Here is a 13,409-nt window from a genome sequence, read left to right on the forward strand (position 1 = left end):
TTGTGCTGAATGTTCATTTGTGCGCCTAGAGTGAGTTACATCCTGCCTTCATTAGTCGTTTTTTGGTTTTAAATTAAAATAGGTCCAGAGGAAGTGGACATAGCGGTTCAGTAGGGACCGTCCGTGTTTGAAGTAGCGGCTTCTGTTGACTAGTGTGAGTAATTATGGAAGTATCATTAGGTGGGGTGAGATACGATCAGTAGACTAGAGCTGAATGGTAATTAAGCCCATGTTTGTTGTGTTTTCGGTACATTCATCAGAAGAGCGAGGACAGTGTTTCTTTCCAGCACTTCTATGTGAATGCCAAGTAAACATGACGTAATTTGATTGGCAGTCAAAAGTGTAGATATTAATGTTTCTAGAACCCTTAAATAAGTTGAGATGTAGTGACATATATATTTTGTGTTTTTGTTTTATAGTGGGTAACAGTTCTGAGCCCTGAGAAAAATCTAAAAATAAAGTTACGGGTTCGAAACGCGTTGAAATCAGTGCAAAAAAACGAGCATTACAAAGTGGCACTGGGAATCAGGGTGGAAGGGTTTGAATATTGATGTGCAGCATTGTTAGGTTGCATTTCCCATTGAATAAAGAGTGTTTAAATTAATTGTAGTTTTGTTTGAAAGTGACTAGCATCTCCTCTAGCAGTCCGTCGTCCCTTTCTTTGGCTCATCGTCCTGCCCGGTACCGGCGGTGTGTGTGTGTCTGATCCGAGGCTCAGCAGGGACCGCGGGAGGAGGACCGGCCTCAGGGGGGTCATGGCACTGAAGCGGGGCGCCCTCTGGGACGACGCCGCCTCCGGGCGTCCCCCCGGCTGCTCTGGTTACGAGCTCCGGGAGGATAAGAAGGAATATCACTGGAGGGCAGCAGAGCAGTGCAAGGAGCAGACATTCGTGCACACGATGGGCTTCCATCCTGTTGTCAAAGAGGAGATGCCTCCAGTGAAAATAGAGATGCCAAATTTTAAGAGGGAGAGTTCTCCAGTCACACTAGCTTCTCTGAGGCCAAACGCGCTGAACCCGGTTAATCTTGGCGGACGTGAGCTCACTCCACCAGTCACCTTCCAGCTGACGTCTGGATCTGGGCCTGGTTACCTTAGTGGCCAACACTTTATGGAGCAAAATGATTGTAAGTCTGAAGAGGAAAACAATAGCTCTCCTATCAAGAGACCATTCAAGCATGAAACCTCGAAGGAGTCGGTGCATCCAATAAAGAAAAAGTTGAAACCGCTCCAGTATGATGACGTTAGTGAAACCGACTCTGACCACGATGATGACGACGACGACGAATCAGATGTCTGTGAAGTACCAATGCCACCACCTGAGATCGTTGACTTAACAGACATGGATGGCGAAGAAAGCAACAGTCGCTTGGCAGAGTCGGATGATGAATCCAGCTCAGACGATCGTCCCATGGACATTCTTCAGAAGGTGATGGCTTGGAATCAGAAGAGGAAGTACCTGGAAGCAATGACGAAGCAGACCCTAGAGAGCATGAAGCGGGCGGTTGATTTGAACCAAGATAATCCTTTCCTGCCAGATCCACTCAAAGATGGGAAATGTACTGAGCAAAATGATAAGAAATCAAAAAAAAGTCAAAAACGACACAAAAAAACCTCCTTTAACTGTGAACCAAATCAAGCAGCGGCTAAAGACCATGACCTCAAACGGTGAACCAGTACCAAATGACTTTCCAGCATTCAGAATGTTCTTGTGGAATTCCTACAACTTGAAAGATAAAGAGACTGTTACTCAGCTGTGGCACTACAAAGAACATTTAGGTAAACTGGTTCGGTAAATTGATTTTCCTCGAGGACTGAGACTTCCTTGCGTAGTACCCTCCACCCTGGAAGAAGAGTTGTTCAATACCATGGACTCTTCTTACGCCCTGAATCTGTCCTCTGATGACTGGATATGTCCTCTGGTCCATGATCTTGGATTGGTCTCTTACACAGCTCTTCTTCATCTGTGTCTTGGCCTCCATTGGGCATACTCTCAACCGAAGCCTCCGTCGCAGGACTCATTCATAGACCCTCAGGGTTGGGTGATTGTCCCACTACCCACAGATGCTCAAGTGTCCCACTCACTTTGGAAACAGCCTACTGACTTGTAGAATTTAAATGTGATTGTTAAATGATAACATAAGGGTTTGCCCCCTATGAAGAGCACTTTACAGCTTCCCTTTTTGACAAGACTTTCTTTTCTCCCCTTTCTTTCCCCTATACCTCTCCACTTACAGCAATCACTCGTTTTTCTTAACTTGTCATTTTTTGTAAACTTCTGCAGTTCACCGTAACTCTGGTATCTTCCCTCTTTGCTACTATCATGATTTCTTAAATTGTTTAATAGTGGTAGTAGTCTGTACTGTAATAACAAATCCAGGCTACAGTTCCTGTGTCACAAGACCGACAGCTTTCAGTCAACGGTAATTCTAGGCAACGTCTGTCCTCCCAGGCCTCTTTCAGCAAGTTGTCCTCGGAATTGTAGTTAGTTATATTGCTCATCATGGGCATGATTAGGATGTGTGGTTTGGGATACTCATCACAAACCTGATGGATATCCCATCTGCTGTGTTACATGTTCCATAGGATATAATGGAATAGTCTTCCAAACTCATAATCAGGCCCTATATCCCCACATACGTAACATGAGACGGAGGTGAATGTTGAGCGTTCCTCCTGTTGCATAATCCCTCTTTTCCTAAGCTCCTATTACGGGATACCTTCTGTTGGGTGCTTGTGTTTTCTCCCTGCCTCTTACAATGGTCCATTTTCAGCCAGAAAGCAGTTTCCCTTCCATCCTGGTGCGTCTCACTTGCATTCGGAAGGTGTATGCGACATTAAAAGCTGCCCCCTTCATTGTGGTCTGCAGAACCACTCCGCTCCTGGTTGGTACTTCACCCTAGCTCCACTGGCTTACATGCCGTTCACATGTCATGGGCTCTGAATATATGTTGTCTCTTCCAGAGGCTGGTGGGAGCCAATGTACGTCTTAAAGATTGCCCTATGCAAGGTGCATTGTAAAATTTGCATTGCACATCCTGCTTTGCATCCTCACACAGGTCATTGCAAACCAGACGCATCGTGCCATATTTCCTAAACATCCCAATGCACGGTTGCCTTCTCGTACACCATAAACGTTAGACTTCTCCAGGACTGGCTCCGACTCTGCTCTACTCAGTGAACCTATAGGCAATATGTTCGACAGGATGGCACTCTACTCACTGCAAACTTTACTAGAAATCCATTTTACAACACAACTGTACACCTGTGTGGTGTGTGCAAAGACATGCTTCTCAAAAACTAAAATTCAAAGTCTTCACAATGGGCATTCCAGAAAAATAAGATGGCCGCTCCCCAAAAATAAGGATTCCTTGGTTTCACGCGACACTTTTTTTTTTTTTTAAAGACATTTATTACAAAAATTTATCAGTACACATCGTAGAGCCTACAACCCCAAGGGCCGGCCACGTCACGAACAATGTCTGTCCAATAATGTTCAATTTAACACAGCCTTTCAGCCGACAACCCTGGGGCCCGGCAGCGTGGTATGATAAAATGCATAGCCTTCAATCATTGTGTATCCCGGATAAATCCCAGTTTTTTGTTTTAGTCGTAGAACTTCATGCGACACTCTTTTGTTGCAGAAAAGGTAGGGTGCTCTGGCAAGAAAGGGACATTTTTCACCATACTGAACTGTGGTGAGGAGGCTGTGTGGGCCTTTGAAGGAACAGCACCAGCCATGTGGAAAGGACGTACAAGTTATTATGTGCATAGAAGGTGAGAGGACGGGAAACCACAGAAACAAAGTGTTAAAATGGAGCTTTTTCGGTGATGGTGGGAGGGGGTAGTTCCACTGCAAAAGGTAAACAAGTCAATATTAGGGTACACTATAACCCCCTCTCCTCCGACCCCCCATAAAAAAACTATCTGAGATTTTGTAACTGAATGCCTTGCTGTTTTCTAGTTGCAATAATTTTCATACGTAGCCTGTGCTAAATGCCACCATACCAGAAATGTGTCCAAGAGATGGCTGTGGTAAACAGTCCATTCGCATGAACCATTTCATGCAAGCAGTTCACAGTGAGCCTTGGGCCCTCTGATGAAGAGTGCCGGCACTGAGAAAATGGAAGGAACCCTTCTCACTGTTTCTTTTGATACTTTAATTTGAAATTTTAAATAAAATAATTGTTTTGGTTGATTGAAAAAAGAAAGTAACTAGCATCTCCTGCTTGGGTGATCAAAATTCAGCACTGATATATTGCATGTTTGCAATGTTTTTTAAACTGTGTCTGTGTCCATTGTCTTGGTTGAATAAGTATGTTGGGTGGGTTTGATGTAATGTATTGTCAATGTATTATATGTTCATATTGTGCTTCTGTGTATGATGAATTTCAAAAAGTGTTATGATTAATTATTGAAAAAATAAATGGTGACCACTGCCATTGATTATAGTGGCCATGAAAGAAACTAAGGGGCCGATTAGGAAGGCGGACGGATTGCCCCCGCCGGCCTGGTGGGGCCAATCCGTCCGCCGTCCGCCATCCTGACATAAATGACCCCCGCCACATTAGGATGGGGGGGAGTCCGCGGCAAGACCGTCCGCCGCTTTTCCACCAGTCGCCTTCGCGACCGGCGGAAAAAAGTGCCTACATATGGTGGCGGTGTCTGCAAGACACCGCCAACCATATTGCGATGCCGGCGGTCTTATGCCTTTCCACGGTGGCATTGCCGCCGTGGAAAGGCATACGATCTTTGCTTTGGGGGCCCGTTGTGGGCCCGCAGGGTAAAGGGGGGGGGTGCACATGGGGGGTACCTCATTTCAAAGAACAACATGGCAGGCACCGCGCGGTGCCTGTCATGTTGTGCTTTGAAACGCACAACATGCATTTTTAGCATTGCGGCGGACGGTGCTTTCAGCACCGCCTGCTGCAATGTTAAAAATGCGGGATGCATCCGCCACTATGGCGGGTGCATCCTAATTCGCCGCACGGGACCTCCGCCCCTGTGGCGGACGGTCCCTTCTTACGACGGGATGGCGTCCGTCCACCATCCTAATCGGCCCCTAAGTGTGTGTAATAAGTATTTGTTTGGTGTTTTGAATTTTTAGTGACTCAGCCTTCGCCATAAGTTAGGATTTTTCATTAGAATTCCAAAGACACCAAACATGTACTCGTTGCCGGTTCCCATTTTAAAATGACACCTATGAAATGTAATAAGGTAACTCTAATATTATCCAATGGAAGAGGTAGGCCGTGCAGTAGTGAAAAATGAATGTAAGTGTTTTTCACTACCAGGACATGTAAAAGTTAAAAGTACATGTCCAACTTCTTAAATGCACTGCATCCTGCCATATGGGCTATTTAGGGCCAACCCTAGGGGTGACTTTTAAGTTTGGCCTTGCAAAAGGTTTATTTTTCCAGGTTGAAATAGTCGTTTAACATAGCACCCACAGGCTGCAATGGCAGGCCTGAGATCTGAGACATGTTTAAAGTGCTACTTAAGTAGGTGGCACATCAGTGCTGCATGTCCACATGTAGCATTTAATTTGCAAGCCCTGGGCACAGATAGTGCCACTCTGCTAGAGACTTGCAGGTAAATTAAATGTGCCAATTGTTTATAAGCCAATCTTATAATGTTTTAAGCAGAGAGCACAAGCACTTTAGCACTGGTTAACAGTGGTAAAGTGAGAAGAATCCTAAATCCAGGAAAAACGAAATCAGAAAAACAGGAGGTCTGAAGACAAAAGGTTAGGGGGCAAACCAAGGATGCCAGGTCTAACAAGGATGATGATGATGATTGTTGGACTTGACACTGTTGACAGGCTCACCCCGAGATGTGGCTTTTGTTGTTGAACACTATTTTGTTGGCATAAGGACTCTAACCAGTGGCACCGTGCTTGTGCTCTCTCCCTAAAACATGGTACAATTGGACTACACCTGATTGATTTATTTAATTTACTTGTAAATCCCTAGTATATGGTACTAGATGTACCCAAGGCCTATAAATTAAATGCTGCTAGTGGGCAGCAGCACTCATTGTACCACCCACTAAAAGTAGGACATCCGTACTTTCGTTTTACATGTCCTAACAGTGTAAAACTGTTGTAAGGCCTATCTCTTCAATTGACTAACACTGGATTACCTTATTACATTCAATAGGTGCTAACCTTATATTTGGAGCAGAGTTTGCACTCAAATGAATTGTAAATCAAAATCCTCTTTAATGGTAAAATCAGATTTTAAGTCATAATTCTAAAAATGCCACTTTTAGAAAGTTGGCAGTTTCTTGTCCTCGCCAACTGTGCCTTTCTGCCACTGTCCTGGGTCGCATGACTGTGAATGGCTTTTCAGTTAGAGTTTGGGCATTGTTTCCAGACAGTGAGATAAATGTGGCTTAGGCATGGACAGCATGGCTGGGGATGGGCTGTACCCAGCCCCACTTATACTTTAAAGGACTTTGCCTACCACACACACAAGGCCTACCCTGCTTTTTGTCACCCCAAATAGTTTGAGGCCTTGACCAGTGGAACATTAAGAACTTTCCAGACCCAGTTGTGGGGCATAACAGGGAGTCCCCCCTCCAACCAAGGCTGGTGCCATGTATTCATTTTGGGCCTCCAGAGCCTCAGAACACTGCTGGAGCTGTGAACGATTCAGAAGAAGGACTGCCCTACTGCTTGAAGGACTGCCTTGGTGTCTGAAGAAGGAAGATTGGACCTGTTTGTCTTGGTATCCCAGAGTGACTCCAAGGGTCAGTTGGCTGATCTCCTGTGGGACACAACAAGCTTCCAGATGATTTCCTGCAACTGCTCAGCTGACGTGCTGCAACTGGACCTGCTTGGTGGGTCTGTAACTTGACCTGCCTAAGCCCTGCTGCTAGCCTCTGCTGGATTGAGCCTTATTCCCAAAAGGTAGCCACCTGGTCCTAGATCCTTGTCTGGTATTGGGAAGAGCCTCCTGAATTTGGGCTCTTTGTGACCACAATTGGACCCATTTGTGCAAGACTCTGACACCCATGATAACCACTAACAGGAAGTTACAGTAAAAACTTCTCTTTGCCCGGACACCAACCAACAGCGATAACCGGCAACGCAAGAGCTGCACTTTGCACTACAGCAAGAATAGCCCGCAAAGACAGCCAATGTGAAGCCACAGCAATGACCATCCATGACAATGAGTGAGTTTTCACGCTACAGCGACAACCGTCCTTTTTTTTTTTTGGGGAGTTTTATATAGCGTGAACTAGAAACGAACCGAATCAGTTATCAGAGCGATTTACATAGCACAGTTACGTTACATGAGGACACACTTTCATTTTTTTTTTATTTTGTATTTTTTTTTCTTGATACCTGACAGGCTCTTCAGACTACACCATCGACTGTCAGCGACACCCAACCTACTGCTAGCAGCCTCAACCAACATGAACAGAACATTTGACGTTATACTTTAGAAGGTATCTTTTCAGCAGGATTAACCTGGTCCCTTTACCCGACCCACGTTCCATTGTGGTCAGCCTGGACTTAGGACTTTTCCCCAGCCTGGCACGATCAGATGATTTTGAGCGGCGTTTTTAATGTGTAGGTGCTAATTTCACTTAACTGCATATCTCCAGTTCTACTGATTGGATTTTTGTTTTGTTTTTGTTTTGTTGTTCTGGTATGATTTCATTTATAAAAATGTACTCAACTCTCATAAATTGGTTTGGGATTTTTCTTGTGTTATTACTATTGTTGTGTTGTTACTGTTTGTGTGCTGCCAACATACTATATACATTGCTACTAAGTCATGCCTAGCTTAGTTTGTGCCAAGTTACCAGAGGGTTAAGCACAGGCTTATTTAGTGACTTTTGTGGCTCACCCTGACAAGGACTGTGGTTTTTGCCTGATTGGAACTTCCACCCCCATCAACAAAGTACTCAATTTCTTACAATGATGATTATTGCTATGACTTGCATTATATTGACTAGAACTGCCAAGTCTCACTCCCTACTTATTTTTTATTGCCTGGAGGTTCATAGGAGGGTACTGAGATGGAGAAAAGACTGTGAATTAGCTGACACCACAGTGCAGAAACCACCGTTCTAAGTGCTTCAGCTCATGCTTTTGATTTACAGTAGAAGAAGTAAGGAAGATGCCCTCAATGAAGCAAACTCCTGGCAAGAAAGCAACCAGCATGGAGACGTCTATAGACATTATTGGAAACAAGTCCTCATCCTTTTTCTGGTAATGCAAAGTAACTGCTGCACCCTCACGGGCCAGGACGTAACTCAGAGGAGAGTCACACCTGATACCCATACAACCAAAACCGAAGCAAATGTCTCTCAGCGCTGCAGTCACTGAAGCCATGGCTGACACCAGTGTGACTTAAATCGAATTGTCCCTGCAGCAAAACAAATCTTTGAAGAAAACTCAATAGTAACTAGAGTCTGCTACACCTGATCTCACTGATGAAGGAGCAGAGCAGGAATTTGAACTTGCGGAACAGCAAGATGTTCTGACTGCTTTTCCTCTGGACACAATGTCTTTACTATATCATCGAAGGAAAAGAAAGAGCACTGCCTCATCTTTTTGAAGCCCCTCATCAGAAGTTCATGACATCGATTTGTCCCCCAAGCACTGGTACAGGTGACAAGGGAACATGAGAACTCTACAAATTGCTCCAACCCAGAGGTCTCAGCATTGGATTTGTTCCCACTGGCCATGACAGTAATATGGGAAAATAGGATCTGACTCAATCAACACTCTGGGCCTTTTTATTTTTGGACTTTTTGGTTTTTGGACTTGTGCTCTGGGTGAGTGTCAATATCTGAGTTTCACTCACAGTCAGCTCTGTTAAAATGGGTTGTTGGGGTGCCGCTCGAGAGAGTCTTGTCAGCTGGGGAATCTGCAGCACGCTACAGGAGTAGCCTTTCCAGTTCCTACCTTCCAGGAGCCTTGGGCGGAGTGACAGTGTCCCCGGAGGTTGGCCGCAGAGGAGGTGAGAGGCACGGCGAGCGGGACTGCGAGGACCAGCATTCCTGCTGAACATCGCCAGCTGGTTCCTCTTCCCGCCCGCACTGCGCCCCCTCCCAGTGCCACGCCCCCCTGCTATTCATAAGAGCCCTTGGTCACGCGCATCGCGGGACGCGCGCGGGGCGGTCCCCGGGGCGAAGACCGGGCAAAGAGCGGGCCGTTTTAGGCCGTTAGAGGCCGGGAGAGACCGGACCGGGCCTCCCCTCTAACGTTTGCCTGTCCCAAGTCTTTGCCCTTGTCTTCATTAGCCTGCTCTCCCCGATTGTTCCCTCCCCATGGCTTCCAGAGTATCCAGGAGCAAGTCTGCCCAACAGTGCTCTAGTACACTTGAAAAAAAAATTCCCAAGGCCAGTGCTGCAGTCAAGAAAGGTCACACAGTGCCAGACACTCTCCCTGAGGTGAACACTGAAAATGAGTCTGTGGGCCCTTCGGACTCCTCTTCAATTGATGTTAGTACTCCAATACCCCTTCACAATACCCATCTATCACTTTTGGACAGTATTGATGAGACAATTGAGTCAGTCCTCCAACAACTCAGGACCCCGTCAAACTTACCAAGGGATAGTGAGTCCTTGCGTCTTTCCGGGGTGGTGGAGACCACTCCCTATGTGAATTGTGCGGAAATGACCAAGTCGTTGGACGGGGGCCAAGTTGTAGTGCTAACGGAACCCGTAGGCAGCAGAGTGGACCATCCGCCGAAAAGGAAAAGGTCAAGGGAGCTAACAGGGGCAAAAAGGGCTAAAGTGGACATAACCAATCCAATAATGGATGCCAGCACGGATATTTCGGCATCTCCCGATATCACTTCCCCGGGTATTGGGTCTGGTCAATCAGGCTCGCCATTTGTCACAGTTGTACCAGGGTGCTCTGGGCCATTTATATTTGGTGGACCCCCACCTAATATCACAGATGCTCTAATTAGTTCACTTACGGACATCCTCAAGAACCTATTGGAACCCTTATCTGTAAAATTGGATTCTATAGACGCTAGACTCATAGCTATAGAAAACGCATATAATAGAAATAGTCCTAGCGGGGGGTTGGGCCTAAGCGTACAGACGGCTCCTCGAGAACCTGTGGGGAATGGACCTCCTACTGTTGAAATAAGCACACAGGCCCAGATTGAGGCACAACACAGTATTACAGGTAGTCATGTCCCCCTACTGCCCCCTTCACAAACCCGTAGGCCCCCTGTCCCTGCACCTAGAAGATCCAAGCCACCGACACCACCCCAACCAATGAGTGAGGGGTGTGCTACCAATGAATATGTACTGGTCGTCCTATTAGCTCTAATACTAGGCGTAGGGCGGTTAACCTGCCCCCTGAGGCAGTGCCCTATACAGCGATTATGGTGGGAGTTCCTGAGCTCACTGGCGAAACTAGAGAGCCACAGGACTCACTTCGCAATAAGGTAATTAGCTGGCTCAACATTAACAGGCCCCTCCCTCCTAACATCAAAGGAGATGTGTTGATGGTTAGAAGGATCCCATGGATCGGAGTCACCCCCAAGAATAGGGCAGGGGACTGTATTATAATCAGCTTTAAAAGCCCACTGGTTGCCCCTTATATCTGCAACTGGCTGGTAAGGCCGGATAAGTCCAACATAGATTTAGTATCCCTCTCACACTTCTACCCAAATGTCTCTAATTTAGTTGTGGGGAGGGAACAGAGCTGGACTAGAGTGGGCTTCGCAATAGATGGTTCACGGTATAGGCCCAAGCATAACACACTTCCCGCTCATGGCAATTTCATTCACCAGAACAGATTTTCCTGCCTGGATCAAGTAGATTGACCACAATGGGGAGATATACTACAACACTCAGAAAAATCTCCCCTTGGGGTTCCAGACAGGGGGGAGGGTATACCTCATCCCGCAAATGACAAAAAGATCCAGGTCTCTCTCAATGAGGGGGGGACCTTCTTGGGAAGCATCCCAGTACAAGTTGAGGAATCATCAAGCACACGCATTGCTTCTACATTGCAACCAGTGGAGCTTGTTGTATTACCCATCCCGTCGCCCACCATAACCGGGTTGGGTGATCCGGCTAAGCATGCACACGACATCTCGCCCGTATTAAGTGAAGTAGGTTCGCAACCTCAAGGCTCAGGGTTGAGTATTCTCTCCTGGAATGTGGCAGGCATTATAAATAAGGTGGGCACCCCGGAGTGGGAAACCCTGGTTAACAAAAGTGATATCCTCCTTTTCCAGGAGACGTGGGCAAGGGAACCACAGTCTAGGAGGGGGTATGATATTTCTGAAATCCCGGCAAAGTGGAATGGGAGGGGGAGACCTTCGGGCGGTCTAGCAATCTGGGTGGCGAGCCACATTGGGTGTCAGGTGGAAAGGATGGACACACTCTCACAGGACATTCAGTGTGTGCTCCTCAGATGGCCCGGTAAAAGAACTTTGGCCATTGTTAATGTTTATTCACGACCAGTCGCTGTGGGCAATGAATCCTCTACCCTAGTCGAACTCTCATCTTTTCTAGGACAACTGCCAGGTGACCTGAAAATAGTGATGGGAGGGGACTTCAATTGCCACTTCGAACCCCTGGAGGGTCTAATGGAGGGTCCCTTCACAGCCAAGGATGATCACTGGGGAGTTCCACCCTCCTCCTCACCTCACCCCAAAGCTTGGTCTCCGCTGGTAATACAACTTACTTCCCTCACCTTGAACTTTGCACTGAGGGCGTGCAATGGGCGCACCCCTTCCGACACTCCATTGGTGTGCACATTCAATAGAAAGGGTCATGAGTCAAGGCTTGACTACATATTCATAGATATCTCCCTGTGGTCTAAAGTTCAAGACTTTAGAGTGGTACCGAGAACAGATAGTGACCACAATTCCCTCTTGCTGGAGATTCAGTATCCAGCCCCTGCAGCAGGGCTGACAACTACTGACACCGGAGTTGACCAGGGGGATATACTCCTTACTACAAGTAGGCGTCGGGTGAAATGGGGGAAGTTGGTTGACAAAGAAGATGCTATTAACAAGTTATATGGCATAGCACTCCCCAGGTTCCAGGAGGTGGATGCTCTCATTAACCAACTAAGACCCTCTGATTACAATGAGAGACTATCTGGCATCCATCAGGCCTTGGCCATCAGGGACCTTGCAGATGTTTTCAACCCGGTGGTGCCCTTAAGAAGGAAAGTGACTCGTACGGCGACTTGGTACACCTCTACTTGCAGGAAAACTAAATCTGAGCTACTTTCCGCCATTAAAGAAGGTAGTGACAAGGAGAGGGTTGTAGCCCTTAGGAGGGAGTATAAGTTAGCACTAGCCAGCGCAAGGGCAGAGTGGGACTGGAACCATTGGCACGAACTGATTGAAGCCCTGAAATCCAAAGACTCTAGAAAATTCTGGGCCCTGGTTAATAACGGAACAGGGGATCTTATATCCGCAGTAGAACCCAATATTGCCCCCTCTATTTGGGAGGCCCACTTCGGAGCATTATATCAAGAAACCTCTCTATGGCCCGAAGGGATGGCGGCGGAGTTCCCCTGTCCTCCAGATATGGCCCTGGAATTTTCCTTAGGTGAGGTGAAGATAGCACTGGAGCGCTTGGCGCTGGGGAAGGCACCGGGGCTGGACAAGCTACCCGGTGATCTGTTTAGACACCATCCTGACATCTGGGGCCCGTACCTTCTTATCTTTTTTAATGCTATATTAGGAGGTATGGCGGTCCCTCCCTCCTGGTTAGGGGCCGAAATAGTGCCGATCCATAAGAAAGGGTCCCCTCTGAGTCCGGCAAACTACAGGCCAATTAGCCTTATAGATGTCCCCCAAAAGCTTTTTGCGCGTCTTATTTTGAACCATCTATTAGACTGGGTAGAGGATAACGACATCATGAGTCCCTTGCAGGCTGGCTTCAGGAAAAACACGTCGACCATGGACCAGATCTTCCGCCTCGTCCTCCTCTACTGGAAGACGGTGAGGATCGAGGGGGGAAGATTGTACATGGTCTTCGTGGACCTGAGGTCAGCCTTTGACCTAGTCCCGCGCAGGAAACTGTGGGAGGTGCTGGAAAAGCTAGGAGTTCCCCCCCAGCTACTTAACATCTTAGCCAGGCTGCATGAGAACAACTATGCGCAGGTCAGGTGTGGGAGAGATGGCAATTTATCATCCAGTTTCCCCGTCCGTCGAGGGGTGAGGCAGGGTTGCGTCTTGGCACCAACCCTGTTTTGTTTATTTATCAATAATGTCATCTCCCACCTGGAAAATGTCAAGAACAACGACGCCCCATGTTTGGCAGGTAGGAGGGTACCGGCAATTATGTTTGCCGATGACACCCTCCTCCTTTCCAAATCTCCTATGGGGATCCAGAGGATCCTGGATGGATTTGGTCTTTTCTGTCGTCAGCACGGGTTGGAGGTGAACACAGAGAAGACCAAGTTTAT

The 13,409-nt window shown here is 47.1% G+C and overlaps 1 protein-coding gene across 1 annotated transcript; it reads left to right on the forward strand.

Annotated features, from left to right (window-relative positions):
• The first annotated feature begins 753 nt into the window (after window positions 1–753).
• LOC144771531 (uncharacterized) lies at window positions 754–2,234 on the forward strand. Its single transcript, XM_078655935.1, has one exon. It carries the CDS (start codon window positions 756–758, stop codon window positions 1,668–1,670), a length of 915 nt encoding a protein of 304 aa, XP_078512061.1. The 5' UTR covers window positions 754–755; the 3' UTR covers window positions 1,671–2,234.
• The last annotated feature ends 11,175 nt before the right edge of the window (window positions 2,235–13,409 follow it).

This window comes from Lissotriton helveticus, chromosome 8, assembly GCF_964261635.1.
Source record: "Lissotriton helveticus chromosome 8, aLisHel1.1, whole genome shotgun sequence".
In the NCBI taxonomy this organism is placed as follows: domain Eukaryota; kingdom Metazoa; phylum Chordata; class Amphibia; order Caudata; family Salamandridae; genus Lissotriton; species Lissotriton helveticus.